This window comes from Aquarana catesbeiana, linkage group LG07 (assembly GCF_042186555.1).
Source record: "Aquarana catesbeiana isolate 2022-GZ linkage group LG07, ASM4218655v1, whole genome shotgun sequence".
NCBI lineage: Eukaryota > Metazoa > Chordata > Amphibia > Anura > Ranidae > Aquarana > Aquarana catesbeiana.
This window is the reverse complement of record NC_133330.1, coordinates 151944638-151970242: the sequence shown is the minus strand read 5'-3', so window position 1 is coordinate 151970242 and position 25605 is coordinate 151944638. Positions and strand designations below refer to the sequence as shown.

General features: G+C 43.0%; 1 protein-coding gene across 1 annotated transcript in view; it reads left to right on the top strand.

Moving 5' to 3' along the window:
- CCDC134 (coiled-coil domain containing 134) overlaps window positions 1-25605 on the top strand; it is a 225997-nt gene that overhangs the window by 76735 nt on the left and 123657 nt on the right. The window contains exon 3 of the mRNA XM_073592725.1: window positions 180-301. Coding sequence (XP_073448826.1) covers window positions 180-301 — 122 coding nt within the window. The remainder of the gene's footprint in view (window positions 1-179; window positions 302-25605) is intronic.

The window sequence follows — 25605 nt, the reverse complement described above, 5'->3', positions numbered from 1 at the left end:
TTTTTGAAACTATTAAAAAAAAAAATAATAAAATTTTGTGTTTTTGTTTGTTTTTTTTTCTGCTGATAAATATTGACTGTGGCCCTTCTTTTCTAATTCTGCTCCTTCCCTTTTTTTTTTTTTTTTATGTTTTCACAAACAAATTTTTAGTTTACAGTTAAGTCCTTGACAGATTGCAGATAAGAAGCTTTTTGAGGTAAAGAGAAAGGATCAGATCAATGCCCTCAATAACCTGATTGAACTAAATGATGTCAACCAACAGTACAAGATTATTGATATCATGCTAAAAGGCCTTTTCAAGGTAAGAATCTCTATACACTAAATGTCTTGATATTTAAGATCTGTCTAGAAATTATGAAGTCCTAACTATAGTGTTTTTGTACCAAAAATCTTGAGAATGTGCCCTATTGTGGAAATTTATGGTTGAAACACTGAAAATATAAATTAAAGTTGTTGTAAAGGGAGAAGGTTTTTTATCTTATGTATTCTATGCATTAAGTTAAAAAAAAAAACCTGTGTGCAGCAGCCCCCCTCAGCCTTACTAATGCTTAACTGAGCCCAATCTAGATCCAGCGATTTTTGCAGGAGTGTCTCGGCTGCCCAGGACTCCCCTCCTCATTGGCTGAGACAGCAGTGCGGCGCCATTGGTTTCCACTGCTGTCCATCAAAGTCAGTCAGCCAATGAGGAGACAAAAGGGGACCAGGCCACGGCTCCATGTCTGTATGGATACACGGAGCTGTGGCTTGGCTCGGGTGCCCCCATAGCAAGCTGCTTGCTGTGGGGGCCCTCAACAGGAGGGAGGGGCCAGGAGCACCGAAAAGGGACCCAAGAAGAGGATCTGGGCTGCTCTGTGCAAAACCACTGCATGGAGTGGGTAAATATAACATGTTTGTTATTTTTAACTAAAAAAACCGAGACTTTAGTACCACTTTAACTCTGCATGTGCAAGCTTTGTGCTTTAAAGTGTCTGTTCTGACAAAATGTATTACATTCTATTTTAGACAGGGGACAAGGAAGGGATGGTATGGGATGTTATTAAAGACTAGCAAATAGAATGATGTCACATTTGTGCCCAAAGTTGTGCCTAAAGTTACAAAACTAAAACCTTAAGGGAGGGTGAGAACTTCTTCTAGGAAATTTTAATCTGTGTGCTTAAAGTCAAACAAAACTCACCTCAGCTCCAGTAATGCAGTGTTCTTGAGTGCCCCGTCCAGCCGCTGATCTCTTCGGGCGGCCGGCTTCTGGGTCTCGGAAATTACATCACTCCCATACATGTGCAGGAGTTCAGTCAGATTCGGCATTGCTGAATTTGTACTGTGAGGTGCGCGGCTCACTGTACAAGGGTGGACCAGCAGGTAAGTAGCTTTAATACAGAAGAGACAAATCATGTCTCTTCTGCATTAAAAATCCTGCCTGTCCACCAGTTTTAACTCCTCTCCCTAAATATACCCTTATACCCTAAAAAAAACATATCCTGATCAGCAGTGTCATCAGCAATATGCCATATAACTTAAATACATCACAACAACAAGCAATCGCTATCCCTCTATGTGTTTCGTGGATATACCGCTTCTTCAGGACCTACAAGGATTTACTTATTGAGAAAGCCTTTTCACAATCCTAAAAACAAGTCTACAAAAAAGAGTGAGAAATATAATGATCAAACAATCCTGTCTAACTTATAGATGCTAATACATAATTCTCATACATATTCCTTCATTAAAGATGTAATCTTAAGTCCCTAGTACATTAAACTCCTTAATCTACAATACCAGATCATTTTGTTATTACCATTGTTTAGTTAATTAGTGCAAATGCTTCAGCAGTCCCACTATTGTTGTTCCTTTTTTTAATTAGTGGGAATGCTTCAGCAGTCCCACTATTGTTATTCGTTTTTTTTATTTATTAGTGGGAATGCTTCAGTAGTCCCACTATTATTGTTCCTTTTTTTATTTAGTGGGAATGCTTCAGCAGTCCCACAATTGTTATTCGTTTTTATTCATTAGTAGGAATGCTTTAGCAGTCCCACTATTGTTATTCGATTTTATCCATTAGTAGGACTGCTTTAGCAGTCCCACTATTGTTATTTGACTTTATTTTTATTAATCTTATTTATTATTCTGTACGTTTTTTGGCTCTGCGTAACTTCTGCATACTTTTAGCTATTAAAACCATTCAACTATTAAAATGTTCATCTCTTTCAGCTGATGGGACTTTTTCTACTTTTTTTTTCTACTATTTATACTTTTTAAAATACTAAGCTTTTTAACACTTTTTTTTTACATTGAAGTCAATGAGAGCATGCTTCAGATCCTTAAAATCTTCTTCCGCTCCCAAAAGTTTCAGCTCCTTCATACTTTCACCTACAGACGCCAAACAAACTTTAAAATGTTCACAAAATATTCAGCTATCTGGCTATATCTTTTCAGTTTGATATCTTTTACAGTTTTTGTGAAAAAGCTGTTTGTTTAGAGGTCATTTCAGGAAATTTTATCGCTTAAACAGAGTGTACTGTGTTGCTTTTGTTGCCATGGTTACCAAAGCTTCTGTTATACACAAGGGGGGAGGTGGCTGGAGCATCTCAGCTCTGATTACAGAGCCCGGGGGAGGGGACAGACACACCATGTACTGATTTATAATAGAGGAATGTGATGGGGCAGTTTTGATGGGGCAATTCTGATGGGGCAGTTTTGATGGTGGCAATATGATGGGTCAGTTTTGATGGGGCAGTTTTGATGGTGGCATTATGATGGAGCAGTTTTGATGGGGCAGTTTTCATGGTGGCAATATGATGGGGCAGTTTTGATGGGGACAATTTTAATGGAGCAGTTTTAAAGGTGGCAATATGATGGGGCAGTTTTGATGGTGGCAATATGATGGGGCAGTTTTGATGGTGGCAATATGATGGGGCAGTTTTGATGGGGCACTTCTGATGGGGTAGTTTTGATGGTGGCAAATATGATGGGGCCAATTTTGATGGGGCCAATTTTGATGGCAATATGATGGGGGCAGTTTTGATGGCAATTCTGATGGGGCAGTTTTGATGGTGGCAATATGATGGGGCAGTTTTGATGGTGGCAATATGATGGGGCAGTTTTGATGGTGGCAATATGATGGGGCAATTCTGATGGTGGCAAAATGATAGGGGCAGTTTTGATGGGGCAATTCTGATGGGGCAGCTTTGATGGCAGTATGATGGGGCAGTTTTGATGGGGGCCGTTTTAGCAATTCAGCATTCCCACGCATTTTCCCCAGGAGATGCATCTTCTAGTGAGTGGGACTTCTTTAGCAGTCCCACTATTGTTGTTCGATTTTATTAGTAGGACTGCTTTAGCAGTCCCACTATTGTTATTCGATTTTATTTATTTTTTTTTATTTTAATTTTATTCCGTATGTTTTTTGGCTCTGCGTAACTTCTGCATACTTTCAGCTATTAAAACCATTCAACTATTAAAATGTTCGTCTCTTTCAGCTGATGATGGGACCTTTTCAACTTTGTTTCTACCATTTATACTTTTTAAAATATTAAGCTTTTTATCACTTTTTTTTAACATTGAAGTCAATGGGATCATGCTTCAGATCCTTAAAATCTTCTTCCGCTCCCAAAAGTTTCAGCTCCTTCATACTTTCACCTACAGACGCCAAACAAACTTTTTAAAATGTTCACAAAATGTTCAGCTATCTGGCTATATCTTTTCAGTTTGATATCTTTTATAGTTTTTGTGAAAATCAGAAAGGATCGTAGGGCCTCAGTTACAGATCAGTAAAAAGCTAGTATAAGTACCATCATCCCTGGGTTGTATAGTAAGAGGGGATGTGAGGGTGGAAACGTGACGTCAATTGCTGCTAGTGCCTCTTCACGTATGCACCCCCCATTATTTGATGAATGGGACTATTGCGGGTACTAGATAATATTACAGTTACACAGTTCTAAAAAAAATATATATAAATTTTAATAACTGAAAATAGATTACAAAAAAGATAATTGCATACAATCATAAAAACAAATACCACACTGAATAAAGCGAGTGGAGCCCGCAAAGTTTTTACGGGGGATGTGTGTGGAGTTTTTTTATCTCGACCGGTTTCGCGGCTGCAACCGCTTCTTCAGGAGAAACACATCTATAAAGTAATTTAGAATAACTTAGCTGAATACATACATATATGATTACATACATAAACAATGCAGCAAACATAATTAGTCACAAGTATAGTCACGAATCACAATACGTACAGGGTAAAATTGAGGACAAGCTCACCCGCTCAGGCGGCAACAGTGGGACAGCGGAACCCAACACAATTCCCCCTGCGGCGGACACGGGGGATCTGTAAACGGACTCTAGTTTGGTAAAGAATAGTAATAATAATGAAATTGTAATAATTGGAAAAATAACGGCGTTGTCAAGGGGGCAGAGGAAAAAGAAAATTGAATCGGGATGGTGGCGTAAGAAGTGAGGGGGGGGGAGGGGAAAGGAAGAAGAGAGAAAAGGAAGGGGAGAAAGGGGGGGGAGGGGAAAGGAAGAAGAGAGAAAAGGAAGGGGAGAAAGGGAGGAGGAGAGAGGGGGGGAGAGGGGGAAAGGAAAGCACAGGGAGACGGACTAGAGGGGGGGGGAGAGGAAGGACAATATGGACATGGGCAAGGAACAGGGAGGTAAAGGGGGGGGGGGATAGGAAGAGGGAAGGACAGAAGGGAATATTGGGGTGTGGGGAAAAAAGGAGGGGGTGGCAAGAAAGGGGAAGGAGGGGGGGGGAGAAAAAAAGAAGGGGGAGGGGGGGAAGGACAGGGAAGAGAAGGGGAAGGAAAGGGGGAGGGGGGGAAAGAGAATATGACGATAAACACAACCAGGGGACACCAGGCTTACAGAGTACTGTGTGAAAGTAGACTTGGGATAATGAAAAATACACACAGAGACTGGCACTCACCGGGTATTGAGTGGACCACCCTAATACACATGAGCTATGAATGTTATATGGTGATATAGATGAGCAGCATAATTGGAGAACATGAAAGGATGTTGGATGATTAAATTTCAAGGTTTCAGAGTTGTAATGCTGCTGGTCATTGTACAGAGATGCCAATTCAACTAGAGGTAAAAAATGTATATAAATAATCGTCAGGCAAGATGACCAATAATAAATGGATCATAGCCCTCCAGGTCAGAGAAAAAGAGGGGACTGTTAAGCATACATAGGCAAAGAGGGGAACCAGATATAGAACAGTGAGCATATGTATGGGTGAAAAGGAATTGAAGGGATGAAGGTATGGGGTGAAACAGCACTGTATGTGTTGCAGGGACACAGAGCAATAGAAGAAAGTAAACCTAGATCAGTACAAATATGCCTCTGCGCCTAGTATAGGCGCAGACCGACACTGTAAAGGAAACAGAGTGAGGAAACATGGATAAACTGTGGGTTAAGAGGCAAAGAGGACTGACCTTAGGGTGAATGATCCATTCGGCAGCTCAGTGTAAGCGTCCGTCAGCTCACACAGCTGTCCACAAATGGCCGCTATATGGGCTCCCCAACCCGGACGTCAGAGCACGCCGACGTGGGCAGCCTCTGACATAACCGGGTCTGTTTGCCCACACTGCGCAGGTGCACGAACGCGTGCTACTGCGCAAGTGCGCGCCGATGTCAACGGGCATTGGGTTCCCCGACATACGGTCACAAGCAGCCTAATTACAGACTGCCAGGGCAAACACATGTCCGCCGCGGGGAGAGAAGACCGGACTCCCGCAGAGCACCACCACCGCTCAGAGGGAGGGGGGAGAGCGTGTCCTCTTACAGCAAACAGTAACAAGGTTCAGTAAAAAAAAAGATTACAAATAAACAATCCAAAGCATATATAAACTAAATAGGAATGTCAAATGCTGTCACCTAGGGACTGTCACCAATCCCAGCAGGGTTAGTAAGTCCATCAAGACTGAGACGAATAAGATGATAGAACCATATAGAGCTTAAAGGAGAACACACTGTAACAACTGCCATCGTCCAAAAGAAAGGAGGGGAGAAAAGGGGGGGGGGGGGAGGAAAAGGGACACGGGAAGAAGGGAAGGGGGGGGGGAGGGAGGAAAAGGGACACGGGAAGAGGGGGAGGGGGGAGGATAAGGGACACGGGAAGAAGGGAAGGGGGGGAGGGAGGAAAAGGGACACGGGAAGAAGGGAAGGGGGGCGGAGGAAAAGGGACACGGGAAGAAGGGAAGGGGGGAGGGAGGAAAAGGGACACAGGAAGAAGGGGAGAGAAGGGGGGAGGGGGAAAGGGAGGAAAAGGGACACGGGAAGAAGGGAAGGGGGGGGAGAAGAGAATGGGGGGGAGAAGGGAAGATGGAAAACTAGGAATATAAAGGACCCAAGGTTGTCACAAGAAGGGTTTATAGGATACTGTCTCATTGAGGCCAGGGGGAACAGTGGCATTGAGCCGCTCAATCCAAAGGGACTCCCTTTGGAGGACCGAGCGGTCCCAATCGCCACCCCTGGGATTGGGTTGAACTACCTCGAGGACAAAGAATTGGACGATTGAACTGTCGAATTTATGGTATAGGCCAATGTGTCGACCAATCGTGGTCAATTTCCCATTCTCCGAGTAGTAGAGATGGTCGCCAATTCTTTGTCTAAATTCTCGGATAGTTTTTCCCACGTAGAAGGCTTTACATGAGCATGTCATCAAATAAATCACTCCTTTTGTACCACAATTAGCAAAGGTCCGTGGGACCAGGGGCTCCCCATTAGGTAGGATAAAGCGCCTGCCCTCTCGGACCCAGGGGCAACGGGGACAATCCCCACACCTGAACGTACCGTTAGGTCCTGTCCTAGGAGGTTTGATATAGGTGTAATGGCTAGAGGTTAGTTGGACCCGCAAGGAACGGGCCCTGCGGAACACTAATTCCGGGGTGGACCATAGATATTTGGCTAGAGTGTGGTGCTCAGCCAAAAAATGCCAATTCTTGGTTAAGATGTTGCGGAGCAAATCATGATGTGCCGAATAGGTGGTAATAAATCTCACGGAATCGTTGGAGGAAGGAGGCTTTTTACGATTGAATAGTAGGGAATTACGGGACCGTGACAAAGCTTGATTGTATGCTTTTCTGAGAATAGTAGGGGAGTAACCACGTAAAAGCAAACCTTCACGTAGCGCCTTGGCCTGGAGTCTAAAGTCACTGTCAAGTGTACAGTTTCTGCATAAATGCAGGTATTGGGCATATGGTATGCTGCGCACCAATGGGCCAGGGTGGGCACTGGTGGCAAACAAAAGGGTGTTACCAGCCGTGGGTTTACGGTAAAGGTCCGTGCCCAGGGTACCATCTTGTTGTTTGATAATCCTTAGATCTAAAAAGGAGATCTGGTCTGTATCAATCTTGAAAGTGAATTTAAGATTTAAGTCATTGATGTCCAACTCACGAAGGAACAGCAATAGTTTGTCCCTAGGTCCAGTCCATACCAATAGTAGATCGTCAATAAAACGGTACCACTGAAGAATATCGTCCAGAAATTCGGAAAATCTCTCATCCGAATAGATGTGCCTCTCCCAGCCACCTAAATATAGGTTTGCGTAGGCTGGGGCACAGGACGTACCAATCGCAACTCTCTGTGTTTGCAAAAACAATTGATTGTTAAAAGTAAAATAGTTTTTGGTTAGTATAAAATGTAATAATGCAAGCACAAAATGGTTTAGGGGCCACGTGGTGGTATCCTGTTCAAACAAGAAGGAACCAGCCGTCCGTACGCCCTGCTCGTGGGGGATACTGGAGTAAAGTGCCTTAATATCAACAGCCATGAGCAGGGTGTCAGGAGGGAGCTGGATTCCCTCAAGACGTTGCAAAAGATCAGTGGTGTCTCTAATATAAGACGGGAGGCTGCGGACGTGCGGCATCAAAAATGCATCCACTAACTTACTGGCGTTATCAGTTAAAGAACCTATCCCCGAAACTATAGGTCTTCCTGGGGGGGTTTTTACATTCTTGTGAGTCTTGGGTAAGGAATAGAAAGTGGGGACACGGGGAAATTTGGGGACCATGAACTCAAGGGTATCTTTGTCAATGAGGCCTGTAAAATAGGCCTCAGTACAAAGAACCTGGAGTTCCTGTGCAAAGGACGATACATGGGATTGGGTGATGGGTAAATACCAGTTCTTATTATTGAGAATGGCTAGACACATGGATTGATATTGATGGTGTGTCATGAGGATGAGGTTCCCGCCCTTATCCGACTGTTTTATGACGACATCTGCGCATCCCTGCAAAGATTGAAGTGCTCGAGTTTGCCTAGAATTAAGGTTGGAGGGAAAGCCAGGCCATTGTTGTTTTTTGAGGTCTCTGATGGTAGCTTGAAGGAAGGCCCAGATCTCCGGGCAAGTGTTGAGATCAGGGAACCTGCGAGACCGTAGACGAAAGGGCTTAGGACATGAAACTTGATTGAAGACAGCAGGCCGACCTGAGGAATTGGGTATAGAGGAAGTCCCCACAGAGGGTGCTCTCTGAGGGGCATCAGCAGGGGATCCGGTGTCAAAGAACCGATCGGAATCCCCCGTATCCCCCTCATCAAAAAGGAGCATGAGGTCACGGAGTGCCCTGAACTCCTGCATAGTGAAGTCTCTGGTGCGCTCCGTGAGCTCACGCTCCAGACTGAGATTAGCACGGTCAGAGTCATACATACTGTATATCTAAATGTGAGATTGCGTACAAACAGATATAGGTCCTTGATGGTCTCGGTGACTTTGAGCGCATCAAGGGGGCAAAAGCCTAGCCCCAGTTGCAATAACGAGGTTTCCTCATCAGTTAGTATATAGGGAGTGAGATTTATGACATTGAGGTTGGTGTCACGTGAAGAGTGTTCTGCTGGGGCTGTGAGGGTTTGAGGACATATGTGTCTAGATTGCTCTGTTGCTTCTTCAGATCTAAAAAAAAATGGCGTCTTCATTAATTTTGGTGTATTTATTTGTCATCAAAGCTGAACTTAAAACTTTTGGAATAGTGCCATGTAGTGTAGAGTGTCCCACTGCCCCTTCTAAGGGGGCAGTGGTATCATTAGGGGTTTGTGTAGGAGGTGCACGTGAAGATCTAGAGCCTTTAGGGCCTTTTTTATCCTTCTTAGAATTCGTTGGTGGGGCGTTACCCCCAAAACGAAGTCTCTTACGTGAAGAATTAGATGTGGGTAGCGTATTAGGACGGCTGGTGCTCTGAGAGGACAAGATTGAGGATAAAGAGGAATCCGATTCGATATTCGTAATAGTTTGTAGTGGTGTTAGCCCGGGAGGGACCCCGTCTGCTCTGGTTCCTGCCGGACCAGCGGTAGGCTAGGCCCTCTGTAAAGGCTGACTTATCCCTCCCAAATTTGATTTGTTTCTTGACAATGATCTCTTTATTCATACTTTCCAAGCGCTCTTTGAGCTCTTTCCACTTGGTTTTGAATACAATATTGTCTACCAAGTGAGAATAATCGGAGTTGAGGCGTTCGATGTCGCTGTCAAGGGTAGTCATATCATGGGTGTATTGGGTGATAAGCAGTCTTATAAGGTCAAGACTACAATTGGTTAGGATCTTCTCCCATGTTTTCTTAAAGTCCACTGATGGATCTTTTATGGTGGGGAATATCTGACCTCTCAAACCGAGGGGGCAGATATTCTCACTGACATATATTTTGAAATATTCGATATGCCAATGTAAGTGCGACTTACGTTTAAGTAGTTTTAAACATTTTAGCAAAGAAAGTTTGGATGTCGTCTTCAATTTTATGATCATTTAGACATGCAGTTTTAAGGTTCGACATAAAGCCTACCCAATCGGTGCCTAGGACGTTCATATTGATATTCGTCTAAGACAGGAGGACCCAGTCTATGTTAAGGTGACAGGAAACAACAATGATAAAAAACGCACAGGGAAAAGCAAAAGTTATATAAAGGCACAAAGGGGGCATCAATTGGAGTTGCTGTCCACCAAGAGATATAAAGACAAGGAGATGTGTGTATTATCCACCCTGTGTATATCAGAAAGGATCGTAGGGCCTCAGTTACAGATCAGTAAAAAGCTAGTATAAGTACCATCATCCCTGGGTTGTATAGTAAGAGAGGATGTGAGGGTGGAAACGTGACGGCAATTGCTGCTAGTGCCTCTTCACGTATGCACCCCCATTATTTGATGAATGGGACTATTGCGGTAATAGGAGGGGGGGGGGGGGAATAATGAAAATAAATAAAAATTTATTTTCATTATCCTAAGTCTACTTTCACACAGTACTCTGTAAGCCTGGTGTCCCCTGGTGGTGTTTCTCATCATATTCTCTTTCCCCCTTCCCCCCTTCCTTCCCCTTCTCCTCCCCCTCCCTTCCCTGTCCTTCCTTTCCCCCCCCTCTTCCCCCCCCCCCCTCCCCTCCCCCCGCCTTCCCTTTTCTTGCCACCTCTCCTTTTTCCCCACACCCCATATTCCCTTCTGTCCTTCCCTCTTCCTATCCCCCTTTCCCCTCCCCTCCCCCCCTTTCCCCTCCCCTCCCCCCCTTTCCCTCCCTGTTCCTTGCCCATGTCCATCTTGTCCTTCCTCCCCTTTCCTACCCCCCTTCCCCCCTTTCCTTTTCCCTTCCCCCTCCCCCCCCCCAGTCCCTCTCCCTGTGCTTTCCTTTCCCCCTCTTCCCCCCCTCTCCTCCTCCCTTTCTCCCCTTCCTTTTCACTCCCTTCTTTCTTTCCCCCACCCTCCTTTCCCCCCCCTCACTTCTTTCGCCACCATCCCGATTCAATTTTCTTTTTCCTCTGCCCCCTTCACCACGCCGTTATTTTTCCAATTATTACAATTTCATTATTATTCTTTACCAAACTAGAGTCCGTTTACAGATCCCCCGTGTCCGCCGCGGGGGGAATTGTGTTGGGTTCCGCTGTCCCACTGTTTCCGCCTGAGCAGGTGAGCTTGTCCTCAATTTTACCCTGTATGTATTGTGATTCGTGACTAATTATGTTTGCTGCATTGTTTATGTATGTATTCAGCTAAGTTATTCTAAATTACTTTATAGATGTGTTTCTCCTGAAGAAGCGGTTGCAGCCGCGAAACCGGTCGAGATAAAAAACTCCACACACATCCCCCGTAAAAACTTTGCGGGCTCCACTCGCTGTATTCAGTGTGGTATTTGTTTTTATGATTGTATGTAATTATCTTTTTTGTAATCTGATATTTTCAATTATTAAAATTTTATATATATTTTTTTAGAACTGTGTAACTGTAATATTATTATCTAGTACCGCAATAGTCCCATTCATCAAATAATGGGGGTGCATACGTGAAGAGGCACTAGCAGCAATTGCCGTCAAGTTTCCACCCTCACATCCCCTCTTACTAGTTTTTGTGAAAAAGCTTCTTTTGAGGTCATTTCAGTTAATTTTAGCCATTAATCAGAGTGTACTGTGTTGCTTTTGTTGCCATGGTTACCAAAGCTTCTATTATACACAGGGGGGGAGGTGGCTGGAGCATCTCAGCTCTAATTACAGAGCCCGGGGGAGGGGACAGACCCACCATGTACTGATTCATAATAGAGGAATATGATGGGGCAGTTTTGATGGGGCATTTATGATGGGGCAGTTTTGATGGGGGCAATATGATGGGGCAGTTTTGATGGGACAATTCTGATGGGGCAGTTTTGATGGTGGCAATATGATGGGGCAGTTTTGATGGGGCAATTCTGATGGTGGCAATATGATGGGGCAGTTTTGAAGGGGCAATTCTTATGGGGCAGTTTTGATGGTGGCAATATGATGGGGCAGTTTTGATGGTTGCAATATGATGGGGCAGTTTTGATGGCAATTTTAATGGAGCAGTTTTAAAGGTGGCAATATGATGGGGCAGGTTTGATGGGGGTAGTTTTGATGGTGGCAATATGATGGGGCAGTTTTGATGGTTGCAATATGATGGGGCAGTTTTGATGGCAATTTTAATGGAGCAGTTTTAAAGGTGGCAATATGATGGGGCAGGTTTGATGGGGGTAGTTTTGATGGTGGCAATATGATGGGGTAATTCTGATGGGGAAGTTTTGATGGGGACAATTTTTATGGGGCAATTCTGATGGGGCAGTTTTGATGGCAATATGATGGGGGCAGTTTTGCTGGGGGCCGTTTTAGCAATTCAGCTATTCAGCATTCCCACGCATTTTCCCCAGGAAATGCATTTTCTAGCTCTATTTATTATTCCATACGTTTTTTGGCTCTGCGTAACTTCTGCATACTTTCAGCTATTAAAACTATTAAAATGTTCGTCTCTTTCAGCTGATGATGGGACTTTTTCAACTTTTTTTCTACCATTTATACTTTTTAAAATATTAAGCTTTTTAACACTTTTTTTTAACATTGAAGTCAATGGGAGCATGCTTCAGATCCTTAAAATCTTTCGCTCCCAAAAGTTTCAGCTCCTTCATACTTTCACCTACAGACGCCAAACAAACTTTAAAATGTTCACAAAATATTCAGCTATCTGGCTATATCTTTTCAGTTTGATATCTTTTACAGTTTTTGTGAAAAAGCTGTTTAGTGGTCATTTCAGGAAATTTTAGCCATTAAACAGTGTACTGTGCTGGTTTTGTTGCCATGGTTACCAAAGCTTCTGTTATACACGGGGGGAGGTGGCTGGAGCATGTCAGCTCTGATTACAGAGCCCGGGGGAGGGGACAGACCCACCATGTACTGATTTATAATAGAGGAATATGATGGGGCAATTCTGATGGGGCAGTTTTGATGGTGGCAATATGATGGGGCAGTTTTGATGGGGCAATTCTGATGGGGCAGTTTTAATGGTGGCAATATGATGGGGCAGTTTTGATGGTGGCAATATGATGGGGCAGTTTTGATGGGTCAATTCTGATGGGGCAGTTTTGATGGTGGCAATATGATGGGGCAGTTTTGATGGGGACAATTTTAATGGAGCAGTTTTAAAGGTGGCAATATGAATGGGCAGTTTTGATGGTGGCAATATGATGGGGCAGTTTTGATGGGGCAATTCTGATGGGGTAGTTTTGATGGTGGCAAATATGATGGGGCAGTTTTGATGGGGCAGTTTTGATGGGGCAGTTTTGATGGGGATATTTTTGATGGGGATATTTTTGATGGGGATATTTTTGATGGGGACATTTTTGATGGGGACATTTTTGATGGGGACATTTTTGATGGGGACATTTTTGATGGGGACATTTTTGATGGGGACATTTTTGATGGGGACATTTTTGATGGGGACATTTTTGATGGGGACATTTTTGATGGGGACATTTTTGATGGGGACATTTTTGATGGGGGCAATATGAGGGGGCAGTTTTGATGGTGGCAATATGAGGGGGCAGTTTTGATGGTGGCAATATGATGAGGCAGTTTTGATGGTGGCAATATGATGAGGCAGTTTTGATGGGCAATTCTGATGAGGCAGTTTTGATGGGCAATTCTGATGAGGCAGTTTTGATGGGCAATTCTGATGAGGCAGTTTTGATGGGCAATTCTGATGAGGCAGTTTTGATGGGCAATTCTGATGGGGCAGTTTTGATGGGCAATTCTGATGGGGCAGTTTTGATGGGCAATTCTGATGGGGCAGTTTTGATGGGCAAATCTGATGGGGCAGTTTTGATGGGCAATTCTGATGGGGCAGTTTTGATGGGCAATTCTGATGGGGCAGTTTTGATGGGGCAATATGATGGGGCAGTTTTGATGGGGCAATGTTGATGGGGCAGTTTTGCTGGGTGCCATTTTAGCTATTCAGCATTCCCATGCATTTTTCCCAGGAAATGCATTTTCTAGTTTATTTTTAATTTTAATTAGTGGGACTGCTTTAGCAGTCCCACTATTGTTCGATTTTTGTTTATTTGTATTTCTTTAATTATTATTCCGTACTTTTTTTGGCTCTGCGTAACTTCTGCATACTTTTAGCTATTAAAACCATTCAACTATTAAAATGTTCGTCTCTTTCAGCTGATGATGGGACTTTTTCAACTTTTTTTCTACCATTTATACTTTTTAAAATATTAAGCTTTTTATCACTTTTTTTAACATTGAAGTCAATGGGAGCATGCTTCAGATCCTTAAAATCTTCCTCCGCTCCCAAAAGTTTCAGCTCCTTCATACTTTCACCTACAGACACCAAACAAACTTTAAAATGTTCAAAAAATATTCAGCTATCTGGCTATATCTTTTCAGTTTGATATCTTTTACAGTTTTTGTGAAAAAGCTTTTTGTTTAGTGGTCATTACAGGAATTGTTAGCCATTAAACAGAGTGTACTGTGTTGCTTTTGTTGCCATGGTTACCAAAGCTTCTGTTATACACAGGGGGGGCGGTGGCTGGTGCATCTCAGCTCTGATTACAGAGCCCGGGGGAGGGGACAGACACACTATGTACTGATTTATAATAGAGGAATATGATGGGGCAATTATGATGGGGCAGATTTGATGGTGGCAATATGATGGGGCAATTTTGATGGGACAATTCTGATGGGGCAGTTTTGATGGTGGCAATATGATGGGGCAGTTTTGATAGGGCAATTCTGATGGGGCAGTTTTGATAGGGCAATTCTGATGAGGCAGTTTTGATGGGGGCAATATGATGGGGCAGTTTTGATGGGGACAATTTTTATGGGGCAATTCTGATGGGGCAGTTTTGATGGCAATATGATGGGGGCAGTTTTGCTGGGGGCCGTTTTAGCAATTCAGTTATTCAGCATTCCCACGCATTTTCCCCAGGAAATGCATTATCTAGTTATTAGTGGGACTGCTTTAGCAGTCCCACTATTGTTATTCGATTTTATTTATTTTTAATTATATTGATTTTATTCCGTACGTTTTTTGGCTCTGCGTGACTTCTGCATACTTTCAGCTATTAAAACCATTTGACTATTAAAATGTTCGTCTCTTTCAGCTGATGATGGGACTTTTTCAACTTTTTTTTCTACCATTTATACTTTTTAAAATATTAAGCTTTTTATCACTTTTTTTTACCATTGAAGTCAATGGGAGCATGCTTCAGATCCTTAAAATCTTCTTCCGCTCCCAAAAGTTTCAGCTCCTTCATACTTTCACCTACAGACGCCAAACAAACTTTAAAATGTTCACAAAATATTCAGCTATCTGGCTATATCTTTTCAGTTTGATATCTTTTACAGTTTTTGTGAAAAAGCTTTTTGTTTAGAGGTCATTTCAGGAAGTTTTAGCCATTAATCAGAGTGTACTGTGTTGCTTTTGTTGCCATGGTTACCAAAGCTTCTGTTATACACAGGGGGGAGGTGGCTGGAGCATCTCAGCTCTGATTACAGAGCCCGGGGGAGGGGACAGACACACCATGTACTGATTTATAATAGAGGAATATGATGGGGCAATTCTGATGGGGCAGTTTTGATGGTGGCAATATGATGGGGCAGTTTTGATGGTGGCAATATGATGGGGCAGTTTTGATGGGGCAATTCTGATGGGGTAGTTTTGATGGTGGCAAATATGATGGGGCAGTTTTGATGGGGACATTTTTGATGGGGCAATTCTAATGGGGCAGTTTTGATGGCAATATAATGGGGGCAGTTTTAAAGGTGGCAATATGATGGGGCAGTTCTGATGGGGCAGTTCTGATGGGGCAGTTCTGATGGGGCAGTTCTGATGGGGCAGTTCTGATGGGGCAATTCTGATGGGGCAATTCTGATGGGGCAATTCTGATGGGGCAATTCTGATGGGGCAGTTTTGATGGGGCAGTTTTGATGGGGCAATTCTGATGGGGCAATTCTGATGGGGCAATTCTGATGGGGCAAAATGATAGGGGCAGTTTTAGCAATTCAGCTATTCAGCATTCTCACACATTTTCCCCAGGAAATGCATTTTCTAGTTTATTATTATTTATTTAATTTTATTCCGTACGTTTTTGGCTCTGCGTAACTTCTGCATACTTTCAGCTATTAAAACCTTTCAACTTTTAAAATGTTCGTCTCTTTCAGCTGATGATGGGACTTTTTCAACTTTTTTTCTATTTATACTTTTTAAAATATTAAGCTTTTTAACACTTTTTTTTTTAACATTGAAGTCAATGGGAGCATGCTTCAAATTCTTAAAATCTTCTTCTGCTCCCAAAAGTTTCAGCTCCTTAATACTTTCATCTACAGATGCCAAACAAACTTTAAAATGTTCACAAAATATTCAGCTATCTGGCTATATCTTTTCGGTTTAATATCTTTTACAGTTTTTGTGAAAAAGCTGTTTGTTTAGTGGTCATTTCAGGAAATTTTATCTCTTAAACAGAGTGTACTGGGTTGCTTTTGTTGCCATGGTTACCAAAGCTTCTGCTATACACAGGGGGGAGGTGGCTGGAGCATATCAGCTCTGACTACAGAGCCCGGGGGAGGGGACAGACACACCATGTACTGATTTATAATAGAGGAATATGATAGGGCAGTTTTGATGGTGGCAATATGATGAGGCAGTTTTGATGGTGGCAATATGATGGGGCAGTTTTGATGGGGCAATTCTAATGGGGCAGTTTTGATGGCAATATGATGGGGGCCGTTTTTGCAATTCAGCTATTCAGCATTCCCACGCATTTTCCCCTGGAAATGCATTTTCTAGTTATTACTTTTATTCTTTTTTTGTTTATAAAAAACAATGCCTTCTTCACCACCTTTTCCTTATGTATTTTTTTACATAGAATCAGATACATTATGCTCCCCTAATTCATTATTTTAAGTATATATCTTTTTTTTTTTTTTTTTTTTTTTTTTTTTTTTGTATTTTAAATCAATGTAAACTGACATATATTCTCAACCTATATTTGACAATTGTTATGATGTCATATTGTCGTCTGTTATAAACTTCCAATAAATTTTGATTGTGGAAAAAACAATCGTAACAAAAACATCACATTGCATAATAAGCAGATTCAGGTCTTAGGCCCCATGTACACGGGACGCTGCTAAACGTACGTTCAGAGGCAGTTGGACGTTTTTTTCAACTGCCCCTGAGCTCATTCAATGTTATCCTATGTGACCATGTACACAGTCTCGTTTATTGTAGTTTGTAGGCAGTTATGTTTAACAGCGTTTCTTTGAAAGCAAAAAATAATGGGTTCAGACGCTGCAGATTTCAACGTTTCAGATGCCAAACGCGGCTAAACGCTGTATAGGCGTTTAAAAACTCTTATAAACTAAAACGCTTCTAAAGGTACCCTATATTTTTGACCTGAAAAGTCAAAAATATGGTGGAAAATGATGAAAAAACATTAATAGTTTAAAATGTTTTAATTACTTGCGATTGATTCATAGACCATATATAGCCCTTGATGCAATGCAATACACCACTAGCATTGCTGTATCCAAATTTTAATTGGAGTTTGACCCATAGACTGGGTTGTACTTTTTCTAGTAGAAGGTAAAATGTGGCAAAGGACATGCGTGTGGAATGTAAAAATTTGTCGTGGTAGGTACGCAGCTGTATGTACATGTTGGAAAAATATCCTACCGACATTCGCTGCGCAATCAATGGATGGGTCCAGTAGCGACGAACTCTGACTCTGGACCTCGCACGCAATTTTCTACGTCGTTCTAGCCTCATCAAGAGCAACGTCAGGAGCATTTCCTCACATATGCCCATTATGGGATCCATTGCCAAAAAAAGCACAGAAATAGAGGCAAATACAAGTATACAGCTGCCCTCTCTGCTGCTGCTACTCACTCTAGTCAAAATGGCTTAAAATAGTTAAATAACAATGTTTTTTGAGCTTGGGGAAGGTCTTAATGAGGTTATCTTAATAAACGCTTCTAGGCGCAAATGCGGCTAAAAGCGGCATGCAAATGCGGCAAAACGGACGTTTCTAAACGCCGGTTTCAAGTTCGTTCAGAGGAGTTTGCCCCAGCGTCCCGTGTACATAGGGCCCTAAAGTGGTTGCATGCCAACAAAAAAAAAACCTGTAAGGTAAAGGCATAATGAGCTAGTATGCATTGTATATTAACTCATTATCAAACACTTACCTTAGAACTAGGCCCCCGCATCGCCTCCCGGTCACAGCTGAGGTAGCTGCTATGTTCCCTCAGCGTTTATTCCAGGTTCGTGGCTCCGGTGCTGAGAGGCTGGAGCCGCGATGATGTCACTGCCGTGCGTGCAAGTCCTTTTTCCGGCAATGAGCTCTGATTGTCCTGCAGCGTCCGCCCAATGTTCAGAGCGCATGCACCGCTGACGTCAGCGGCTGCATGCAAGGTGAATATCTCCTAAACTGTACAGGTTTAGGAGATATTTATTTTACCTACAGGTAAGCCTTTAGCTGATTATATATATATATATATATATATATATATATATATATATATATATATATATAATATTTATGGGAGGATAACCTACAGGTATAACGTATGTCATTAGCCAGATAGTTCCACAGTGCAGTCTATATACTGTACGTGAGAATAGGCATAAGAACACCATAAACCATGATAGGATAAATTGAAGTAAGCATAATCTCTGTATGCCTAACCTACCAATATGGTAGGTGAACAGATTGTAACCCGTGGGGTGATAAAAGAACCATAATCCAAATATTCTAGGTGGATAGAATGGATAAGGTGGATATGATGCAAGGCAGATGTAATTTAAATCGTATCGCTCAAAACCCCACCAGCTGATGGTCAAACTGTGCATAAAATGTGACAGAAAGTAACCGCAGATTAAAATAGTTGAGTATCCGGATAAACACTGACCTTAGACTGAGCCTCTGGCAGTTAAGACTCTCCACCCTAGACTGAATCAGAGGCAGCCCAAAAAGTCATATAAGACAGTGTATATATACCCCACAGGGGTCCCCCTGTCACTTGTGGGGCCAAGGAGGACCCCAGAGATGTCCACGCCCTCCTGGTTGGCCTCTCCTGCCCCTCACGCTGGCGTCCAGAGTAGCAAAATGGCGTCCCTGCCAAATGAATGGCTGCCAAAGGTGAAGAATAGACAAATTCACCTTAGCTCGTGTACACCCATAATTAACGGGTGTATTAGGGTGGCGCCCCGAATCGGAAGTGCACAGTCGGAAGTGACGTAAAAGCGAAAGTGCCACTAAGAAACAACATCGTGTACACCCAAGGCGGGAGTACCAAATGTGACTACACAGATCGCAATTACAATGGGGCCACACTGCATTATCATGACTATTTAAATTAAATTTAAACCGAGACACTTTGTGAACTGCAATACTGTAAGCATCGTTTATTTGATGACCTGTGTCTGCAGTTCATTCTACGTTGGTAAGGCCAAAAGACAATTTTGGAGACATATCAAGGATCATGTGGATGACCTGACCCTGGGTATAGTCGCCAAGCAGTCACTAATTGCCAGGCATTTCGCCACAAAACACCAATACAGGCCTGATAGTTGGAAATTTATGGCCCTAGAACATATGCACCCGGCCCCTGGGGGGGTGACATTGATCATAGGATCTTACAAATTGATACCCGGTGGATCTATTCCCTTCAGGCTGCTAGACTAGGCCTGAATGATTCAATAAGCTATGCTCCCTTCCGGGGGGGCCTCACTACCCCTGCCCTGTATGCCATAATTGCATAAAGGATTATATGTTCCTTTTTTGAGACATCTGACCCCTCTGTAATATGATGCCAAAAAAGAATATTGTTGCATTAATGTGACGTGATATGATTAATGCGAGTTTTTGAGTTTTGTATGTAATATATCAGATAAGGCTCTCTTGGTATACATATTTCAGCATGATGTTTGGAATAATGCAGAGAGGAGAGCAGTTGTGCTATTCTTATCCTGCCAGCCCATGTCCTTCCCCCGCCCCCATATGCTGGGCTTCTTAGCAGATGTGATATGCTTTTCTGATGTGATAATGCAGTGTGGCCCCATCGTACTTCCTATCTGTGTAGTCACGTTTGAATTACTATGTATTTCAATGGGCGAGCATTTCCACGCTGACGCCATCTTGCTACACCCGCCTTGGGTGTACATGATGTTTTAGTGGCACGTCCACTTTTATGTAGCTTCCGCTTGTGCACTTCCGGTTCTGGGCGCCATCCCTACTACACCCATGTTAATCATGGGTGTACATGACTTATGGTGAACTCGTCTATCCTTCACCTTTTGGAAGCCATTCGTTTGGTGTGGACACCATTTTGCTACTCTGGACGCCAGCATGAGGGGCAGGAGAGGCCCGTCAGGATGGCGTGGGCGTCTCTGGGGTCAATCTTGGCGACATACCCGATGGTCCTTGGAGGACCCCTGTGGGATATATATAGACCGCCCCCTTTTTGGGCTGCCTCTGATTCAGTCTGGGGTTTAAAGTCTTGCCTGCTGGAGGGTCAGTCTAAGGTAATAGTGCTTGTTTATCCTGGTACTCAACTATTTTCATTTGCGGTTACTTTCTGTCACATTTTATGCATAGTTTCTTAAATGGGGGATATACAGTTGTTCTCATCAGTTTACATACCCTGGCAGAATTTATAATTTCTTGGCCATTTTTCAGAGAATATAAATAACACAAAAACATTTCTTTCACTCGTGGTTAGTGTTTGGCTGAAGCCATTTTTTATCAATCAACTGTTTACTCTTTTTAAATCATAATGACAACAGAAACCACCCAAATGACCCTGATCAAAAGTTTACACACCCTGGTGATTTTGGCCTGATAACATGCACACAAGTTGACACACAGGGGTTTGAATGGCTATTAAAGGTAGCCACCCTCACCTGTGATCTGTTTGCTTGTAATTAGTGTGTATAAAAGGTCAATGAGTTTCTGGACTCCTGACAGACCCTTGCATCTTTTATCCAGTGCTGCACTGACATTTCTGGATTCTGAGTCATGGGTAAAGCAAAAGAATTGTCAAGGGATCTGCAGGGAAAGGTAACTGAACTGTATAAAACAGGAAAGGGATATAAAAAAAAATCCAAGGAATTGAGAATGCCAAACTCTAATTAAGAAGTGGAAAATGAGGGGTTCTGTTGAAACCAAACCACGGTCAGGTAGTCCAACTAAATTTTCAGCCACAACTGCCAGGAAAATTGTTCCGGATGCAAAGAAAAACCCACAATTAACTTCAGGCGAAATACAGGACCCTCTGAAAACGTGGTGTGGCTGTTTCAAGATGCACAATAAGGAGGCACAAGAAAGAGGAGCTGCATCGTCGAGTCGCCAGAAGAAAGCCATTATTACGCAAATGTCACAAAGTATCCCGCTTACAATATGCCAAACGGCACAGAGACAAGCCTAAAACCTTCTGGCACAGTCATTTGGAGTGATGAGACCGTAATAGAGCTTTATGGCCACAACCATAAATGCTTAATTTGGAGAGGAGTCAACAAGGCCTATGATGAAAGGCACACCATTCCTACTGTGAAACACGAAGGTGGATAACTGATGTTTTGGGGATGTGTGAGCTATAAAGGCACAGGAAATGTGGTCAAAATTGATGGCAAGATGTATGCAGTAGGTTATCAAAGAATACTGGAGGAACATTTGCATTCATCAGCCAGGAAGCTGCGCATGGGACGTACTTGGACATTCCAACAATGATCCAAAACACAAGGCCAAGTCGACCAGTCATTGGCTACAGAAGAATGAAGTGAAGGTTCTGGAGTGGCCATCTCAGTCTCCTGACCTCAATATCATTGAGCCACTCTGGGGAGATCTCAAACGTGCAGTTCATGCAAGACAGCCCAAGAATTTACAGGAACTGGAGGCAAGAGGAATGGGCAGCTTTACCATCTGAGAAGATGAAGAGCCTCATGCACAAATACCACAAAAAACTTCAAGCTGACATTGATGTTAAAGGGGACAATACACGGTATTAAGAACTGGGGTATGTAAACTTTTGATCGGGGTCATTTGGGTAATTTCTGTTGTGATTATGATTTAAAAGAGTAAACACAGTTGATTGATAATAAATGGCTTCAGCCAAGCACTAACTGTGAGTGAAAAGTTTGTGTTATTTATATTCTCTGAAAAATGGCCAAGAAATCAAATTCTGCCAGGATATGTAAACTTGTGAGCACAACTGTGTATATATACATCTGCCTTGCATCATATCCACCCATCCATCTTTTCCAGTCTATCCATGTAGAATATTTGGATTATGGTTCTTTTACCACCCCATGGGTTACAATCTGTTCACCTTCCATATTGGTAAGTTAGGCATACAGAGATTATGCTTGCGTTAATGTATCCTATCATTTTTTTATGGTGTTCTTACTCCTATTCTTGCGTATTTAGACTGCACTGTGGAACTATATGGCTAATGACATACATTATACCTGTGGGTTATCCTCCTATGGGCCAGCAGGCATAAGAAGGCATAAGAAGATTAAAGGGGTTGTAAAGGTTTTTTTTTTTTTTTTTTAAATAACAAACATGTCATACTTTCCTCCTCTGTGCAAGGGTTTTGCACAGAGTGGCCCCCGATCCTCCTCTTCTGAGATCCATCAGCAGCGCTCTTGGCTGCTCCTCCTTCTCAAGTGCCCCCACAGAGAGCCGCATTCCATCTGAGTCCTGCTGTTGCATCCATTGACATAGACAGCAGGACTCTGCCCCGGCTCCCGTGTCACTGGATTTGATTGACAGCAGTGGGAGCCAATGGCTCCTGCTGCTATCAATCTATCCAATGAGGACCCGAGACGGCGGCTGGAGCTGCTGAGTTTGTCCCCGTCACTGGAACAATCGGGTTCAGGTAAGAAAAAGGGGGGGCTCTGGGGGGCTGCTGCACTACAGGTTTTTCACCTTAATGCATAGAATGTATTATGGTGAAAAACCTTGAGGGTTTACAACCCCTTTTAATGACTACTCATATATATCTCTGCACCTCATCCTCTTTTTCCTTTTGGGTAAGAGTTTATTTTAATTATCAAAATATTTCCTTTGGTTGCAATCAATACTATGCAATCAATACTATGCATGAGGAACGTGTATAAAATATTTGGATACTAAATGTTGTATTTTGTATCGTGTCAAGTGATTTTAGACCTGTATCCTTGTATTATGCAATGTGATATTTTAGGTTCAATAAGTTTTTTATTGTTTTTAACACATTTAAACAACAAGAAGCAAGAACAGGACCAGGTGACTGACACAAGGCATTCTGGTCTAATAAATTTAATTTATACATAGAAAAAATATAGTGCATTCTATTGCATACGTATAGGTAGCTTGAGATTGTGGCCTTGAGGTAAAATTACAAACATAGTGCTTGTGTAAGTGCAATTTCTATCAGTCCGGATGCCCCTATGGGAGCCTGCTACGTCCAGAGACCGAGGGAAATAATGTATTTAAACTGAACATTAGGAATGATCAGAACCGTGGTGGTGATGTATTTTCAAGTCTCCTGAATGATTCTGATACTCGTATTGGGAGATCAGTATACAGGTGGTTTTATGGTATGGCTATGCACAGCCGAGAGAGACAATTTGGGAAAAGATATAAGCGATAGTAAAAGGGGGAAAAGCATCTAAGGAGAGGGAGGGCTGTAGGGGTACAAGTGGGAAGGGAGAAGGGGATTGAGAGACAGCGAGCCTCAACCTAATGGGGGTTTTACATTTCAGAGTATAAAGTCGAGATTATGGGGTTATTTAGTCTCTCAAGGGGTATTCGCCGTTGAGCCTGTGCTTTAGTTCATCTGAAGTAGAGTAATGCCTCCAGATACTCCAGATGAAGGAAAACTTTGCATCTTTGTCTAGGCCTTTGGCTTGCATCTCCTCCATAAGCATAATAATGTTTATCTCGCCTAACCATTCTATAAGGGAATTGGGGGAGGTAGTTTTCCAGTGTCTAAGGATTAATTGCCACCCTGCACTGAGAAAAAATTTTAGGAGGTTGTTTTTTTGTGATTTGACAGTACCAGGTAATATGGAAAGGAGGGCAATAGAAGGGGAAGGCGTGAGCGGTTTTATCGTATATTTCTGTATACATCTGGAAGATTTGTGTCCAAAATAAACGAAACACAACGCATTCCCATCAGATGTGGTCGTACGTACCTTTCGCTGAATTGCATCTCCAACAGACGTCGGTGGTTGATGGGAACATGATCCTAAGGTTGGTTGGCACACGATACCACCTAGATACCGGTTTATAATTTTTTTTCCTGAGTGTAGCTCCAGATGGATGATTTGTGGGTAAAAAGAAAGGCTTTACCACACTCTGCCTCTGTTATGTCTCTCCCGAGTTCCTCTGACCAGACTTTAGTGTACCTAGGTAGGGTGCCATGAGTATGATCCAGAATCAGTTTATAGATCAGTGATAGGGTGTGACGGGGCATTTCTGAAAGTGTGCATAGCTGTTCAAAACCAGTCAGGGGTCTGTGGATCTGCTTGAAATCGTGAAGTTTTTTACAGTAGGAAGTCAAGTGTAGACGAGTAAGCCACGTTACATTGGAGGTTGTATTTTGGTTTGTCACAAAGGTTACCAAGGGTATTGCTGACAAATTGTCTTGCTGTGAGCCAGGAGGTTCTGTTGTAGTTATCTATGATGTGGGTTGATCTGCCCTCTGGGAGGGCCGGGTTGTCGAATAGGGGGGTGAGGGGGCTCGGTTCGGAGGATAGCGAGTAGCTCTCTTTCCTTCGGTACCAGATTGCCAAGGCATCTCTGGTAAGGGGGGACAACATTGATAGAGATTTGTGAGTCTGATCATAGCTCCATAGAGGTGCTCAAAGGTCGACCGAGGACAAGTGGGAACCACTCTAGGATGCGGGAGACCACTGCTGATGTGTGATAAAGCTCAAAATCTGGTAGGCCTGTCCCGTCTTTAGAGGTGGGGGAACATAAGAGTTTGTTTCAACCTTGGGTGGTTCCCCTTCTATACAAATCGAATTGCCATAATGCGGATAGGAGGGCCTGAAATAAGTACGGTAGTTTGGGAAGGATGTCCATTTTTAGTGTGTTCATTCGACCAAACCAAGAGATTGGTAGGTCCATTCGGCCTTCAGTAAGGCGTCTGAGTTTTGTGAGTAGTGGGCTAAAGTTCAGGGCATATATATCTGATGTTTGTTTTGGGGATGGCTGTTCCTAGGTATGATATGGAGTTTGTCTGCCACTGAAATGAAAAATTGGCTTTAAGAGAGGGAGAGGGTAGGTTGCGTTAAGGAAAGGTTCAGTGCTTCCGTTTTGAAGATGTTTCGTTTATAGTTACTAAAAGAGCCGAACCGGTTGATCTCTGCGAGTATGGATGGTACACTGATGTGGAGTTAAGTCACGTAAAGGAGCAGATCATCTCCATATAGGGAAAGTTTACATTGGGAGGAGGGGGTTTGAATGCAGCGTATGTTAGGGTTTGCTCTGATAGCGTGGGCTAGATGTTCAGTTACCAGGGCGAACAGTAGTGGGGAGAGAGGGCAGCCTTGCCTGGTGCCATTTGCGATCGTAAGTTTTTCTGATTGGGTACCGTTCACTATAATCATGGCAGAGGGTTTGGAGTATAGGGACATGATGCGTGAAAGCATTTTAGGGCCTAGTCCTATCTGGGAGAGGGTGGCTTGCAGAAAGGGCCAGCCGACCCTGTCAAAGGCCTTTTCTGTATCACAGGAGAGAAGGCAGGTCGGTATGTGATTGCGTTGAGCGTATGCTATTAGGTGTATGGTTTTGGTGGTGTTGTCCCTGGCTTCGCATCTGGGGACAAAACCCACCTGGTCTTTATGTATTATCTCGGG